At 39.4% G+C, this 18,472-nt stretch overlaps 1 protein-coding gene across 1 annotated transcript; it reads right to left on the reverse strand.

Annotated features, from left to right (window-relative positions):
- Nucleotides 1–15,957: 15,957 nt before the first annotated feature.
- Nucleotides 15,958–17,607, reverse strand: LOC129922425 (mucin-21-like). The gene is made up of 3 exons (XM_056008426.1): nucleotides 17,266–17,607; nucleotides 16,976–17,212; nucleotides 15,958–15,987 (listed from the first exon to the last, which is right to left on the reverse strand). The coding sequence occupies exons 1-3, from the start codon at nucleotides 17,605–17,607 to the stop codon at nucleotides 15,958–15,960; spliced, it is 609 nt and encodes a 202-aa protein (XP_055864401.1).
- Nucleotides 17,608–18,472: the final 865 nt, after the last annotated feature.

Here is an 18,472-nt window from a genome sequence, read left to right on the forward strand (position 1 = left end):
ATGTTTGGAACTTTTTAAATTAAAATTTAAAAAAATGTCTTACGTCACTTGTGCTTCCATTTGTACTCGGCTTAAAAAAAAACAACAAAACTATTCAGAATAGCATCAAAAAGATCTACATCTAGTCTTTTTTTTTTTTTTTTTTTGAGACAGAATGATATTTTGTAGCAGTGTCGTTTCTCTACATGCAAACTATTCCAATTAATAAAACCAAATTGATATTGCCATTTATTTAGAGGACCCATTCAAAATAAGGAAACGTCACGTTCAATTGGGGCCTTCGGAGAATGCATTTGTTAAAGTTCTCTAGGCATGGAAAGGATGAAATGTTTGCGGTGTCTAGAACCGTACATTACTTCCCTTAGAATTAAAGGATGCAAAAATAAAAAATATAATAAAACTAACCAGAGGTACTTTATATACAATTTAAAAAATCTGAAAAGTGTGTCCTGATGTGTCGATCAATCGCTTTAAAAAAAGTTTGTCATTGTAATAAAATGGGCCGAAAAGTGTGGAAGCGGTTCTTTGTGTGTGTGGGGGTGGGGGGGTCACGGTCGAAACAGAATAAAGAGTATAGTTAACATTGCATTGAGAAGCCGAAGAAAAGTCAGAGATTGTACGTAGGACACATTTTTCTCGTGGGAGATCGTGTGGGGGAGGGGGATGCGGAAAAGTAAAAATGATACTAGAATTCATAGGTTCAAAGGATGTGTGCATGTGTGTGTCGGGGGGGGGTGCATTATAAATCGGGTCTTTCCAAATCAAGTCAAAAGTCTATGTGGGAGAAATCACGACGCGCATATAAAAAAAAACTGAAATGGGGGTTCCAGAGAGAGAAGGAAAATAAAAAAGAGAGCGGGCTGTTAAATTTCATTGTAAACTTTACACTGATTCACTTGTTAAATAGTACATTAATGTGATCGAAAAGTTTTTATTCAAATATCCACAGAAAAAAGGTGGGGGGGGGGTCGGAGGATGCTCCGACCATAATAAACAATAGAAAGATTGTGATCCAATCAACTGGTCTAGCCTGTGTGAAATGTTTGTATGAGATGTCTTACAGCCTGGGATCCAATCAACTGGCCTAGCCTGTGTGAAATGTTTGTATGAGATGTCTTACAGCCTGGGATCCAATCAACTGGCCTAGCCTGTGTGAAATGCTTGTATGCGATGTCTTACAGCCTGGGATCCAATCAACTGGTCTAGCCTGTGTGAAATGTTTGTATGAGATGTCTTACAGCCTGGGATCCAATCAACTGGCCTAGCCTGTGTGAAATGTTTGTATGAGATGTCTTACAGCCTGGGATCCAATCAACTGGCCTAGCCTGTGTGAAATGTTTGTATGAGATGTCTTACAGCCTGGGATCCAATCAACTGGCCTAGCCTGTGTGAAATGCTTGTATGAGATGTCTTACAGCCTGGGATCCAATCAACTGGACTAGCCTGTGTGAAATGCTTGTATGCGATGTCTTACAGCCTGGGATCCAATCAACTGGTCTAGCCTGTGTGAAATGTTTGTATGAGATGTCTTACAGCCTGGGATCCAATCAACTGGCCTAGCCTGTGTGAAATGCTTGTATGAGATGTCTTACAGCCTGGGATCCAATCAACTGGTCTAGCCTGTGTGAAATGTTTGTATGAGATGTCTTACAGCCTGGGATCCAATCAACTGGTCTAGCCTGTGTGAAATGTTTGTATGAGATGTCTTACAGCCTGGGATCCAATCAACTGGCCTAGCCTGTGTGAAATGCTTGTATGAGATGTCTTACAGCCTGGGATCCAATCAACTGGCCTAGCCTGTGTGAAATGCTTGTATGAGATGTCTTACAGCCTGGGATCCAATCAACTGGCCTAGCCTGTGTGAAATGCTTGTATGAGATGTCTTACAGCCTGGGATCCAATCAACTGGCCTAGCCTGTGTGAAATGTTTGTATGAGATGTCTTACAGCCTTGGATCCAATCAACTGGCCTAGCCTGTGTGAAATGTTTGTATGAGATGTCTTACAGCCTGGGATCCAATCAACTGGCCTAGCCTGTGTGAAATGTTTGTATGAGATGTCTTACAGCCTGGGATCCAATCAACTGGCCTAGCCTGTGTGAAATGCTTATATGAGATGTCTTACAGCCTGGGATCCAATCAACTGGTCTAGCCTGTGTGAAATGTTTGTATGAGATGTCTTACAGCCTGGGATCCAATCAACTGGCCTAGCCTGTGTGAAATGTTTGTATGAGATGTCTTACAGCCTGGGATCCAATCAACTGGTCTAGCCTGTGTGAAATGTTTGTATGAGATGTCTTACAGCCTGGGATCCAATCAACTGGCCTAGCCTGTGTGAAATGTTTGTATGAGATGTCTTACAGCCTGGGATCCAATCAACTGGTCTAGCCTGTGTGAAATGTTTGTATGAGATGTCTTACAGCCTGGGATCCAATCAACTGGCCTAGCCTGTGTGAAATGTTTGTATGAGATGTCTTACAGCCTGGGATCCAATCAACTGGCCTAGCCTGTGTGAAATGTTTATATGAGATGTCTTACAGCCTGGGATCCAATCAACTGGCCTAGCCTGTGTGAAATGCTTGTATGAGATGTCTTACAGCCTGGGATCCAATCAACTGGTCTAGCCTGTGTGAAATGCTTGTATGAGATGTCTTACAGCCTGGGATCCAATCAACTGGTCTAGCCTGTGTGAAATGTTTGTATGCGATGTCTTACAGCCTGGGATCCAATCAACTGGTCTAGCCTGTGTGAAATGCTTGTATGAGATGTCTTACAGCCTGGGATCCAATCAACTGGTCTAGCCTGTGTGAAATGCTTGTATGCTAATAAAACCCCCTACCAGAGGGTTTTGAGTCCAAAAAAACTCCTATCAGGGGGTTTTGAGATAAAAATCCCTCTACCAGGGGGTTTTGAGTTTTAACCCCCTACCAGGGGTTTTGAGTTTAACCCCCCTACCAGGGGTTTTGAGTTTATAACCCCTTATAGGGGTTTTGAGTTTAAAACCCCCTATCAGGGGTTTTGCAGTTAAATCCCCCTCTTCTATTAACAAAATTAAAAAAAAAAATGCAAACGACAATCCCCCAATTCCAAGAAAACAGCTAAGGAAGATTTCGATTTAATACCGCCTCCAAAAAATACGATAAACCTCCTCTCAATATAAAAAAAGCAAATTACTGTTATGACATGATTAGTAGGTAGTTAGGAATTAGTTATTTGTTTCGGGAATAGGGTAAAGTTTTAATTAGCGACAAGTGACGTGACAGATCTTTTAAAAATAAGAACGCTCTAAACGACGCTAGAAGGAGGACGCTTATTGTAGAGCAGTAGACTTGAGTACGACATTATTGACATCGGACGATTCCCTTTTGAGTATTAAACATATTTGTAGAACAACATATCAGCGTCGACTACCTATTTCATTGTTTCGGCCTTTCGCCGGTGTTACTGACGTGTTGCGTTCAGCGTTACCTACAGTCAGATCTACACTAGACAGATTGTCAAGAATCAACACCGCGCAGAGGTCTTAACAACGTGGCGACCCCAGACTCGGAGCTCACTGGCAGCAACATCCAGAAGGATAGAAGCCCTCTGTTAGGAGGAGGCAGAAGTTAACGTCATCGGCCTAGTCTGCAGCTAGACCCTGATTATACAGCCACGTCGGCGAAGGAAAGCCAGTGAGACCCTGGACTCGTAGACCTAGGAGGTAACGAAATATAGATCTAGATCTACATTTGTAATTTGTAAACGCCCATACGTTGGGGCATCGTATTGAAGCCTGTAGTTCGGTATCGAGAAGGCTACAGTTTGCTGAAGGGAAGAAAACCGTCCTGTCGAAGCCGTACTGAAGAGATATCGCCTGCCCGGCATTTTGAGAACGAACGTGAAGGTCACCTCTGCAAGGCCAAGATCGACCGTTGAGGTCACGCCAAAGAACTTGCGACGTAGGAACCATCTTACTGCCTACGGCACTTAAGTACAGTAGTGCTAATTTGATCTACGTCTCGGCTGAATCTGTGCTACACGTTAGATAGCCAGATAGCCGGTATCTTAGCACTGGACTTTTGACTTTGTCGCTGTGTCAACTGTTGGACCGTTCCAGTTTCACTTTGGACAGACGACCACCTGGAACCACCGTACCAGCCTTGGAACCAGCAACCGGAACCAGACTCTACGTCACCGACGAACCGGAGCCAGACGACAGATCACCGTGAACCAGAACCAGACGCCGTACCACCGAAGAACCGGAGCCGTTGCAGACCAGTACCGAAGGACCGGGGAGAGCCGAAACGTTCGCTGTCCTTATCTCACCGCTAGGGAAGACATCGCCGTGAGCCTTGCCGCCGGGACAGACATTAGCGTAGGAAGAGTGGACCGAGACTGACTGTGGAGTTATCGCATCGCCGCTTCTTAGACAGATAAGTCAAGTGTTATTTAACTACTTTCTCCTTAGAATAATTAGAGTCTGTAGGGAAGTGACCACTCGCTAGATTATCACTACCAGGTTAAACCGTGGTGGATTGGGGATATCCTTAAAATTAGGTGTAATCTAGCAAGAGGTCCAGATATACGTTTAACTGTTAATTCGTCCTGTATGTGAATGTGAATCATTTAGTTAATCATTTTTAGTAACGTCATGTATTAATTGTTTGCAATACTCCCGTCTTAAGTCTTACTGTCAGACGAAAGTCTCATTCATTAGAAATAGAGCTATAGTTTGGTGTTTATCGTATTTAGGTTTAATTTCATAGTTTATTGGTATGAGTAAGTTATATACACTCTTGGCTGTGAAAGCAGGTAAGAAGTAAATAAGATCTAGCGTAATCTAGACTAGATCTGAGGGATAATCGAGGTGAAGCCTGATTGCCCATTGGTAAATTTAGTATTTGTAAATAGACAGGTTGGTCTATTTACCGGCGACTCGTGTTGAGTAACACATAGTCGGTGGAGTGTGCGTGTGTCGCACATCGTATTCAGTCGGGTCAGAGTGTAGCCTACACACTGGTACCAAGGATACTAAGTGTATCTTGGAAAGTACAGAAGTTATTAAAAGTCGGAGTTGGTAGTCTAGACGCTGAGGGTAGAGTGACGAATTTAATTCATTGGAATCAAGAGATATTAGGAAGCCGCGGAGCGAGGTTACGCTCAAAAGGTAGTTTGATTTAAAGTAACATAAAGGTAATATGGCAACTACTTCATGTTACGACCTGGAAGAATTTAGAAAAAAGCTAATTCATGAAGTCAAGACAGAACTAGAACTGCGCGGCAAAGAACTAACTGCCTATGTACAGCAGATGGTGGCGGCAGAAGCAGAACGCTTGGAGAGAGAGAAAGCTAGAGGCAGAGAAAAAGAAAAAGAAGAGGCAGACCGCAGAGAGCGGGAACGAGTCAGAGAAGCTGAAAGAGCCAGAGAAAAAGAAAAAGAAGAGGCAGACCGTGTAGAACGGGAAAAGGTTAGAGAGGCGGAACGTGTAGAGAGGGAGAAAAAAGAAGAGGCGGACAGAAAAGTGAGAATTCAAGTAGAACAGATGAGGATAGAGGCTGGTGTAAGTGGGCCCACCGAAGGAAACAGCAACAATAGTGCCAACATAGAAAGCCATAGTAGCGCCGCATGGATGAAGAAGAAAATCCAACCTTTTGCGGAAGACAAGGACGACATCGGCGACTATCTGAAACGCTTTGAAATAAAACTTGCAAAGTTTAATGTCCAGGAGAAGGAGTGGTCCGAAATCTTGTTGGACTTCGTACATGGGAAAGCCCTCACGATTTGCCAAAACCATGACCACGCCATGCAAAACAGCTATCAGGTGCTAAAGAAGGAACTGCTAAACGCATACGGGCACAACGCGGCAACATTCCGAAAGAAGTATTACGAAAACACTCCATCCAGCCAAGTTGATCCACAAACAACTATCAACTCAGAGAAAGACTTCTTCACTAAATGGCTCGGATTCGAGAATGTAGAGAACACCTACGAGGGGTTGAAGAACTTCATTCTGATTGATAACTTTATCAATAAGTGCGACCCTCAGCTACAGTCCTTTGTAAAAGAAAGAAACCCTAAGGTAATTGAAGACTTGGTAGAAATTATTAGGATCTTTAAGAATGCTTACCCAAATAACCCACTTTCAGTTAGCGACCACAAAAAAGTTATTGACCTGGTAAATTATGTAATGAGAAATGATGGTAATGATAGGGATTATGGTAGGAGAAATGATAGGTCCAGGGAACGTGGGAACAATGGTCGGGATAGTTATGATGGCATAAATGATAGATCCTGGGAAAATGAAAACAATGGCAGGGAAAGTTATGATAGGAGAATAGATAGACCTAAAGCGGGTGATAGAAACTTTAGGGATGTTACATGTTTTAACTGTCAGGAAAAGGGACACATGGCATACCAGTGTAGGAAACATAGAGGGAATGGAGCTGGCAATGGGAATACACAGGATAATAGTGGTACTAGTGATAGGAGAGGTAATCAAGGAAACCGTAGACAAGAGAGGGATAATCGGCCACCGGATAGGGTTAATTTTGTAAGGAGCATCCAAGACAGGGATCGTGATAGTGGACATAGTGAACCAGATGAAGAAATTAATTACGTTGATTGTGGGGAAGATAGATTTAAACTATATCCAGGCATGATAAATAATAAACAGGTAAATGTGATCCGGGACACAGCTAGCAGTACACTCGCAGTTCGAGGAGGATTAGTGAAATCTAAGGATTATTTAGGCTATACCAAATCAGTCAGATTGGCAGACGGCGCAGTTAAGAGGTTCGAAGCATGCAAAGTGTTCCTTCGATCTCCATTGTACACAGGGTATTGCGAAGGGGTAGCCATGCCAAGGTTATCTAGAGATGTTTTACTTGGAAATGTAGAAGGTGTCAGAGCCGCTTCTGACAAACAGGTTAGAAGTTGGAAAAGCAGGTATAACAAGAAGCGAAACAAACCTAGAAAGGACATAATTTGTTTTAACTGCCATAAACATGGGCACATTGCGAAAGACTGTTGGAGTAGGGCAGAACAGTCTAAACAGAAGATTGCGAGTTCGGATAGGAGGCGCAGGTCTGTACCCGATAGTGATGATAGAAGAAATGACTGTGGGAGCGGTAATCGCAAGTCATACCGAGGTAGAAGGCCACACGCGGGATATAGTGGCGTAAGAAGAGATGTTAACTCCAGTTGGAGAGAACAAATGTATGGGTCGTGTAGATAGTTTGTGAAACATAGCACTATGCGATCATAGTGTGTAAATAAGTTGGATTTTATTTAAATTGTTTATTCTTAATTAATTGACCTAACTAGTAGTCATAACTAGACGGGTATTAGGTTGTTTAATGTATCTTTGAATAGTATATTTATGTTATAATATACAGGTAATTTGGTTATCATTAGATTGACTCATGTTAATTATGTAATTTCGGGTAGTATGTATGCATTGCATGTATGTGTGTATGAATAGAAAGGGCATTTATAAGGCGACGATGTAGTTACATCAAGGAAAAGTAAGTTTTATAATTTATTCTTTGTATTTGATCATGATCATACATCAGTAAAGAGTTAGATCGTGTGGGGACAAGTAAGTGGAGAGAGGAAATAAAATACACTTGTAAATGCCCGAAAGAACGTTAGGTGTATAGTGGGAGAACGGATATTGATAGATGTCAATTTGTCATATTAGGAAAATTGTCTGTCCTGACGTGTGAGGGAAAGCGGTGTAACCTCTGGAACGTAATGTGATGAAGTATAGATAGACACACCTATAGTGTCAGTGGAGAGAGGAAATAAAATACACTTGTAAATGCCCGAAAGAACGTTAGGTGTATAGTGGGAGAACGGATATTGATAGATGTCAATTTGTCATATTAGGTAAATTGTCTGTCCTGACGTGTGAGGGAAAGCGGTGTAACCTCTGGAACGTAATGTGATGAAGTATAGATAGACACACCTATAGTGTCAGCGCAAACGAACTATGTCTGCGATCACCTATGGCACATCACAGTGGACAGTATCAGTTAGTGACACTTGAGGGAAATAGGTGTTCAGAGGAACTTGATTGTGGACACAGAAAGAGAAGTTGAAATCGCAATCAAGACTCAAGTTGTGTTGTCTTTTATGTTTCCCTACATTTTGGCCCTTGCACATTGTAAGACTAAGACAGTAGATTAAAAAATTGACAGGCAATTTTTTTTAGCGGAAGGGGGAGGAGTTGTTATGACATGATTAGGAGGTAGTTAGGAATTAGTTATTTGTTTCGGGAATAGGGTAAAGTTTTAATTAGCGACAAGTGACGTGACAGATCTTTTAAAAATAAGAACGCTCTAAACGACGCTAGAAGGAGGACGCTTATTGAAGAGCAGTAGACTTGAGTACGACATTATTGACATCGGACGATTCCCTTTTGAGTATTAAACATATTTGTAGAACAACATATCAGCGTCGACTAAGTATTTGATTGTTTCGGCCTTTCGCCGGTGTTACTGACGTGTTGCGTTCAGCGTTACCTACAGTCAGATCTACACTAGACAGATTGTCAAGAATCAACACCGCGCAGAGGTCTTAACATACACACTCAAAATTCTATGAGCGTAGCCAAAGGGGTTTTGAGTCTAACCCCCACCCCCTCCAGTTGGGGTTTGAAGCTAAAATGTACCTCTTAAATAAAAAAAAAGCAAATTACACACTATAAAATCTATGAGCGTTGCCAAAGGGGTTTTGAGTTTAAAACCCTCTGCCAGCGGAGTTTGAAAAATACCTCTTCAATATTTAAAAAAAAAAAAAACCAAATTACGCACTCAAAATGCTATGAGCGTTTAAACCCCCCTTCAGAGGGTTTTGATGCTAAAAAATACCTCTTCAATATAAAAGAAGCAAACTACACACTAAAATTCTTTGAGCGTAGCTAAGCTAATGAGGGTTTTTGAGTTTTCTGTTTCAGATACATTCTTCAACGTAAGATTCATTGAAAAGTCAATGCTTTTAGTTTCAGTCAAAGCCTAAACACTTTAGCATAGGCCTACTAAATAATAATAGCTACATGTCATTGTTTATAATATAAAGTATTGTTGTAAACTTGTTCCCCCCGACTGACCATTTTTCCCACGTGAGAACTTTAAAAATTTTCTTTATGTTTGGAGGTGAAACTGACCGGAGCGAGTGTGTTGATGTGTAAAGTAACTGGAGTTAAGATCGGAGCGAGTGTGTTGATGTGTAAAGTAACTGGAGTTAGGATCGGAGCGAGTGTGTTGATGTGTAAAGTAACTGGAGTTAGGATCGCGGATTTTTTCAACGGAGGATTGTTTTCTTGGCTTGGTTTTTGTGAATAGTTGTATGTACATTTGATTAGGAGAACTGTGAAATTATTTCTATTACTTGGATTATTGACTGTTCGTAGTGGATTGTGCTTCTGCAACCAGAAGGATATCGGCGACCTGACAATCGGTGAGTTCACTCCAAAGTCGTAACAGTATGCAACTTTATTTTTTCCTTTTTTAGCGGCCCCAGAAAGGGGAAAAGACATAGTTTAGGCATCAACAAGATACATACAAAACATTTACATCAATTAGGCCAGGTTCACATCTAATTTCACATTCACATTCACCTATCATATGGTCTGCTGGACCGCTGGGGCACCACACAAGATCTGTCAACCTTCTTTCTCCATTCTTCTTTATCATTAGTCTTTGATAGAATTTCATTCTGATGTTCTTTCTGAAAATATTAAAACCTGCTTGGGTGGACCACCTAGGGGGGCCGAATTTGAGTTTGTCATGTCTATGTACCTTTGTTTACTTTCACTTTACTTACATGACATTGTTTATAATAGAAAGTATGCTACTTTATTTTTTCTTTTTTTTTATTCAGTATTTCCAAAAGTTTACATTGCCAAAAGTTTACATTGCCAAAAGTTTACATTGCCAAAAACACACAAGACAAACAAAGCAAGTTTAATGGTCGCACAACAAGAAATGTAAATCTTGTTCACAAATTGTTCATAGTTCATGCGTTCATGTGGTTGGTTGTCCCGCTGTAGACTAGACACTTAAAGGTCCCAACATCCAACACATGATTAGAACTTGACACGTGGAAGTCTTCATGCATCCCACATCTGCTTAAATCCAGACACATACAAGTCTACATACATTCCACATCTGCTTACATCTAGACACATACAAGTCTTCATACATTCCACATCTGCTTAAATTACATCTAGACGCGTGAAAGTCCTCGGACATCCCACTTGTGCTTACATCTCAGACGAAACGAAATAGTTTAGCTTGGGATTTTTGAAGGTCATTGTATTTAATTTCTGTTCAAGTTCAACATGTCTGCGACACATGATAGAGAAAAAAAAATGGTAATGGGTGATGTGTGTTATTACTCGGTCATTCTCAAAGTGTGTGGGAGGCTTGTATGCAGTCTGAAAGATCCAATGGAACTCTACTTAAAGTTTAAGTTAAAGTATAACTCGAATTATATGGCTCCTTCTGCCACGGAAGACAATGGATTCGCCCAGATGAGTTGCTGGCTTTGTTTACGTCTGAGCTGGGGCAGAATCTGGAGTGACTTATCAAGCCAATTCTGGAGCGGCAGAGTTTGCCACAGTTCGTGCATTTATATGCATCTGTGCTAGGGCTAGCTGACAGGGCTTTTTTTTTCTTCCTCTTGGCTGACGCAGCTTCGTTTCTTTTGCATTCGGCGAAGTTCGTACCAGCACGTACAGACTGTCTCCATGCTGGCCGGTCTTGGGCTATCTCCTCCCACATACTTTGGTCGATTCCCGTGGCTCTCATGTCTCGCTTGCAGACATCTCTGTAGGTTAGTCTTGGGCGGCCCTTTGGTCTGCAAGCTCATCGTATAGGATGTCTTTAAGAATTCTTCCATCTGGCATGCGAGTGACATGACAGAGTCAGCGTTGTCTTCTCTGTTGAAGGAGACCATAGATGCTGTGCATATTGGCCCGTTTCAAAACTTCCTGGTTGGTAGCACGATCCCTCCAGGTGATGCACATTATGCGTCAAATACCAAATTGACTACGGCAACAAAAATCCTAGTCTACAATGCCTGCGTTCTGAGCACACTTCTTAATGTCAGTGAGATCTGGGCAACTTACATGCGTCAAGAACACAGATTAAATAACTTCCACCTACGCTGCCTGCGACGCATAATTCAAATAGACTTACAATAAAAAACAATATAAACATGTTGACTTCCAGACCACATAACACTGTTGATGTGTCATGGTTTTATAGAGAGTGTATTTTATACATGATCATCTTCAAGGCTCATTCAAATTTCGTTATCGACTAAGTGAAGTTGTGAGAACGCTATAAATTTTAATTATTAAATTTTCACTTACTGTAGTAAATGCTTGTCTAGGTATTAATATATAAATTTCTAGTTTCTGTTTCTAAACAGGTAAAGCAAAATTATTTTGATTACTTTAATTATTTACTCGTTTATGCAAAAAAATATTATAGTGTAATACAGAGATGCTCAAAATACGGCCCGCGGGCTACACCCGGTCAGCAATGTAATTGCATCCGGCCCCCGACATGTCGGCACAAAGTATAAAAAATCTTCTCGCCAAAAAAAAAAAAAATTGAAAAAACAACTTTCCCTACGTTAGCGTCAATGGATTGGTACCTATAATAAGCTAATCAGCCAACATAATTGTTTTATACAGAAAGAGTGGCTCTTTTTAAATAGGAAACCAAACATATACATAAATAAGGCGGTATTCTTAGTTTGAGACGCGATTATAAAATTATACACCTTGGGTACAGGATTGATGAAATTATGAACCAAAAAAAAAAAAAAAGAAAATGAGTCGGCTGTAGGGCTAGAGAGCTACAGAGCTGTTCACATTGTAAGTAGAGACTTAAAACCTTTTCCAACAACGAATGAATAGAAAAGCGTTTGCTAGCAATGATGGGAGAAAAGATTTCTGAAAAGAATACTGTTGAAGACGTCAGCCTTTCTCATAACAATTAAAATAAATGTGAAAGTTATGGGTAAAAATCTCCATTAACAACTAACAGACAAGCCAGACTTCAAAATGTTTTCTATTGCCACTGATGCCGAGTATGCCGACATATCTGATGCCGCTTAAAAACTTGGTAATTATTTCACGGTACAAACAACAGTTATTGAAATCAGAGAAGTTAGTAATTAAGATGAGTATGCATGCATAACATTTACAGGGCAAGAAGTTCAGTCTGGACCATGTGATGATGATCGTGTACAGATTGAACAATGTTTGTGGTTTTGAAAATCCATCTGCGGCAAATGTGCCAAGTGCCCAGACAGAGCTGCAACTAAAACTGATTGACTTACAAAGTTAGGTATCCCTTGTTGACAAATTGACAAATGTTTTGTAATCGCAGACAATTGATTTGTAATCGCAGACAATTGATTTGTAATCGCAGACAATTGATTTGTAATCGCAGACAATTGTTTTGTAATCTGTGTTGCTTGAAGAAACTTTTCTAAATATCAGAAAAGAAGTGTTAAAGATGAACACAATCATTAACATTACCTGTTTGTGAGGACAAATCTTTTCAGTGATGAATCTTTTGAATTCCATGTTATGTAATCATCTCACGAATGAACACCTAGATTCAGTGCTCATCTCATGTACTTAAATATTAAAATATTGGTTCAAGATAAACTTTTCATGAATTAATGTAAGTACTAAGTTCACGGTTTTCTTATAAAAATAGTTCATTGTCTGGATCTATTTCCTTTTTTTTTAAAAAAAATTTTTGTTGACTTGCCCCGCGACATTTGTGTCGGAAATTACAATGGCCCTCAGGCCGAATAAGGTTGAGCATCACTGTTATAATATATAAACTTTTATGCATACTATATTTTTCTTGAAGCTAAATCAGCATATACAATTGTTGGTTTTAAACATAAAAATAGCTTAGAGGATCATGTATTGCTCCATTGCGTCCGTTTCTAATCTATTGAGATAAAAATTACCCAGAAATCATTTACTTACTTTCTCTCTCTCTCTCTCTCCCCCCCCCCCCCATTTTCCCAACTTGTTCAAATAAGTGATAGGATCATAGCGTATTGAGAAATTAAAAACATGAAATTGCGCTAAACAAATAAAATAAAAAACAATAGGTAAAAATATTTCTAATCGCACAGATTTATTGTTGTTTGTTTAGATTTATTACTAACGTGACTAACATGACTGATCCAAACTAACTGATCCCGCTATACTTCGTATAAGTTTTGTTTTTTTAAAAAAGGTGTTTTTTTCCATGTTTTTCTTATTGTTTACATACCTGTGTATGTTTTACCCTTCAACTCTAAACTCTAAATCCTGTCCGTGATTGACAGTAAAAACTAAAAAAAAAAACAAAAAAAAAAACAGTCATCCATTCACAAACAAATCAGGATGATTCTTTGTAAACCATCAATTGCAGTAGGTCAGTCTGGGACAATGGTCATCAACCTCAGCCCGTGGTATTCGTTTGCAGACGTTTGTTACTTAAGACCAAATGAATCCGAGTTTATTGCGGTTGCAGGGCTAAATTCGAGTGTCTAAAGTTAAGTGCCTTATGAAAACTAAAAAGTGAAACGAACTTTAAAATCTACTTGGAACCCATTTAAACAGAAATATTGATTTATACAGGTCACCTAGAGTGACCATTGTTATATTAAGGCACTGATAAAACTCTTATAGCAGTTTGGACAATAAAATCCTATCCTGGCAACTAGCAAGTCACATTTGAATATATGTTTATCTTGTCAATGTTGTATACTACACAATTTATATTGTTATTTCTTTTATTTGTTGATACCAGTTTTAAAAAAACAACATGAACTTTGATTTAATAAAGAAGTGAAGCTATGGTACTATCTGTAAAGTGTTTAAGAAATCTATTAACTCTAACGAGATTAGCCTAATCATCAACTCAACGGTATAGCTCATAGTAAGTATCGATTAGCTATTAGTTGATTTTTTGTATCTGATTCCTGGATTACGTGCATGTATTCTGGGAGTGTCAGGGGAGCACGTGCCTGGGAGCATCAACTCAGTACTCATTTATAAGTCATGAGATTTCCACAGTCACATGTCCCCAGGGACTCGAGGGTCACTTCTAAATTTGGCTATTCCATACATATATATTGGGAGGCGCGGTGGCTGAGCGGTAAAGCGCTTGGCTTTTGAACCTGTGGTTCCGGGTTCGAATCCTGGTGTAGACTGGGATTTTTATTTCTGGATCCTTGGGCGCCTCTGAGTCCACCCAGCTCTAATGGGTACCTGACAATAGTTGGGGGAAAAGTAAATGCGGTTGGTCGTTGTTCTGGCCACATGACACCCTCGTTAACCGTAGGCTAAAAAATCAGATGACCTTTACATCATCTGCCCAATAGACCAAAATAATTGAAAGGGAAACAACTTATACACATATATATATATATATAATATATACATATAAAATATATAAAATATTTCGTACATATATATACCAAGAAAAAAATGATTTTATACTGATACAAGTTAACACTCTGGCTGACAAAAAGAAATATCGGATACTCAATACTGTGAACAGACGAATGCTGATATTGTTTGGTTTTATTGTAAGACATGACTCACTATTAAAAGTCATTCTTCAGGTATGACAGTGGATGGAGCAGGAAGAAATGGTAGTCCAAAGAAATGTTGGCTGAGCAATGTTAAACAATGGACTTCTCTCTTAATATCCCACTGAGAACAGGTGCTTACCGAGAAAAAAAAAATTGGTTAAACCAACTGTACCATCACCCTTAGGATCAAGGTCAAGGCGTCAAGGTGAGGTGAGCTGGGACTATTCGACAGGGAACCAGGACTTTTGAGCTTAACGATCTTCATTTGGAAGCAACGTCCGAGACAGGTGGCGCAAGCAGAAACATAATGAGGTTTATAATACTTCATATTTAGGTCAAATTCACAACCAAGGCATGGTGGCATAGTGGTACAACGCTTGACTTATTGGAATTTGGGGATTGTCGTTTGCATTTTTTTTTTGTTTTGTTTTATAGAAGAGGGGGATTTAACTGCAAAAACACCTGGTAGGGGGTTTTAAACTCAAAACCCCTTTGGTTGTGGTGGGGCAATAGTGATGGTTTAGTTTTAAAATCTCACCTAAAATAAACAAAATCAAAGCAAAAAATCAGTCACTAAATTCCGTTCCACCCCGGCGGGGGGGGGGGATTTCATTTCGGGGGGGGGGGGGGGTTGAACCCCATGATATATATATATATATATTAACATGAAAATCTATAATACAATGGTAGGCCTAATAGAATGCTATATCAGGTCACTGACCTTCAGATAGCTCTCCCGCTCTTGTGTTTTTAGAGTACATGTTTTCTAGACTCTAGATCTCTGGTAGTAGAATCTAGATTTAGTCTAGTATCCTTTTCTTTAAAACAACATTTTAATCAGTATTTCATTCCACGAGTTGGTTAATGTATGGAAACTATATTTTAAAGTGAGCTAATGGTACTATTTCCATTTTTTCCATAGATGCAATTTTTTTTTAGCAATGCGCGAATCTAAGAAATAAAGTTTAAGTTATCAATGAAGAGGTCTGTGACCTTTGAAAAACTTACCTCCCTTGAATTTTTTCTTGTGAAAAATGGGAAAAAAACAGCTTGCATGGTTGGTTTAAAAAATTATATTTTTAGCTTTCAGAAAATAAAAAAGTTGTGGTTGCATCAGATCTAAAATATCATGATATTAAATTTTCGATATCTTTCCTAGTTTACGAGATCTAAACGGGACAAACGGATGGACAGACAGACCACAAAATTTAGGAGACCGAATAGAAAATAAAAAAACTGTAGGTCAGCTACATTGAAACAATAAAATTCATACACTCACGGACTATTATTTGTGCAAATCTAGAAACAATTATCGAGTAAATTTTTACTTGCAAATTAAGATTCACTGTGCTGTTTATTTTTGCTCTGATAAAATATCCGGTGGCTAAAATATGAAAAAGAACATTAATATTTAAATTCATCATTTTGAGCCTATTTCAATCCCCAATGGAAATCATTCAAAAGGAACTGTTCTCGCTCTTCATAGAGAACGAACACTCCCATTAGATTTTATTTCAGCTGTTTTTTTTTTCCTGTGTGTGTGTGTAATCTCATTCCCACGTGGCTAAGGGGAACTCAAAACTTTCTCTGTATATTTAGACCTATAGGGAGATAAACGCTCAACTATTTTAGCCAATTGACAATGTAGCCATTTATGTGAGATATTATATTTGTAAGGCTTAGGTAGCACATGTAATGACAAAGTGTTCTGTGCGATAGTGTTAGGGTAGGCTAGTAGAGAGTTGAGTGACTAACAGATCTATAAGGCTTACATGGTTCACCACGGGAGGGGTGGACAGTGTCCTGGAGGCTAGTTCCTGGGAAATAAAAGACATGTCATGTCTTTGTTTTATGGTGGGTACCATTTATGACAGAGGCGATACCTATTGGACAGAGTCGGCACCTGTAAGTTATGTGTTGGAGGAATCCCCTATAATCGATGTGGTTCAGGCGTCTCCTGTAAACGGTGTGGTTCAGGAAGCACCTCTAAACTGTGTGGTTAGGGAGGTAGCTCCTATGAACGATGGGGGTTGAAGAGTGTAAAGTGTCTCCCTTTGTGTTCTGTTCAACCACTCAGAAGATGCTTGCCTGCCTTGTTCGGGTAAACTTAATATTTCGAGTTCGTCCATTATAGGGAAACATCAGATGAAAAATTTGAAAAGACAAAGTCCACTCAGCTTCAACTATTCTAATTGTTTTAATATACAGAATAGTCTACAGTCGAGTCTCTGTCAGTAAACGATGTTGTCTCTGTTAAAACCCAATGCCAAATGTCGATGAACAAACAACGTCTAATTCTCATACATTAGTGACGTCACTTAATGTCCCGTTCAGTCTGTCAACTATGGTACGGAGCTAAACTAAATAAGTACCTTACAGAAGGCACCTGTAAACTGTGTGGTGGAGGAGGCACCTGTAAACTGTGTGGTGGAGGAGGCACCTGTAAACTGTGTGGTGGAGGAGGCACCTGTAAACTGTGTAGAGGAGGAGGTTACTGTAAACTGTGTAGCGGAGGAGGCACCTGTAAACTGTGTGGTGGAGGAGGCACCTGTAAACTGTGTAGCGGAGGAGGCACCTGTAAACTGTGTAGCGGAGGAGGCACCTGTAAACTGTGTGGTATAGGAGGAACCTGTCAACTGTGTAGTGGAGTAGGCATCTGTACTCTGTTATTGGAGGAGGTTACTGTCAACTGTGTAGTGGAGTAGGCACCTGTTAACTGTTTGTTAAAGGAGGCACCTGTAAACTGTGTGGTGGAGTAATCATCTGTAAACTGTGTGGTGGAGTAATCATCTGTAAACTGTGTTGTGGAGGAAGTTACTGTAAACTGTGTAGTGGAGTATGCACCTGTAAACTGTTTGGTAAAGGAGGCACCTGTAAACTGTTTGGTAAAGGAGGCACCTGTAAACTTTTTGGTAAAGGAGGCACCTGTAAACTGTGTAGTGGAGGAGGCATCTGTATTCTGTAAACTACTAGCTACTGTAGTTGCTTGATTTAAAATTGCCATGTCATTGTAACAAATAAAAAAACACTAAAACATTTGTAAGATATAGCGGTTTAACTATGTAAAACGTCCCGTATATTTAGAAAGGATGTGTGCAGGATACATAACATATAGCTATATAGGATTGTTTTGTTGTTCATTACATCCGTAGAACAATTCTAAGTAGATCTAAGTACATTTATTGACCACCTTATGCTGCTTTAAGTCCCACTCCCTTTTTTCTTCACGATTCATAGCCCTAAAGTAAGTAGATGAAGATATTTAGATATGTCCTATATCTAAAGATATTTCCTTCATCTGGTGATATTTAGATTAGTCCTACATCTGGATGTATTTAGTTAAGTCCTACATTAGGATATGTTTAATTAGGTCCTACATGTCTTATGTATTTTCACTTTCCGCTCCTTGTTTTACGTGACTTGAAAAGACTATCAAACAGCGTTAACTCTTTCCCTACTAAGTGACGATGCCAACGTTTATTTGACCTCCATTAAACTAAATTGATTTTTGGATTAATAAGCTTTAATTTATGTAGAGTAAAAAGAGCATCATTTCTCCTACAATTTAATACCAAATATATCCTTTTCTGAAAACACGCACAATAAAGTTATTGAAGTCTTATCATAACATGATAGTGAAATACAAATGAGCAAAACGAATAATGCTATCGATACGAACGAGGAAAATAATTACGGAGAGAAAGAGTTAAAAATACTCTAAATAAATTTTAAAATAAGACCGTATCATACGGTATCAATATCTCTAAATAGTTTCGAACTACCTAACACTATCTAATTGACGCAAATATCTCATGATTTATATGAAACATTGAACAAATCACAAGCCATGAAATACTAGCCAAGTTCAT

This window comes from Biomphalaria glabrata, chromosome 13 (assembly GCF_947242115.1).
Source record: "Biomphalaria glabrata chromosome 13, xgBioGlab47.1, whole genome shotgun sequence".
NCBI lineage: Eukaryota > Metazoa > Mollusca > Gastropoda > Planorbidae > Biomphalaria > Biomphalaria glabrata.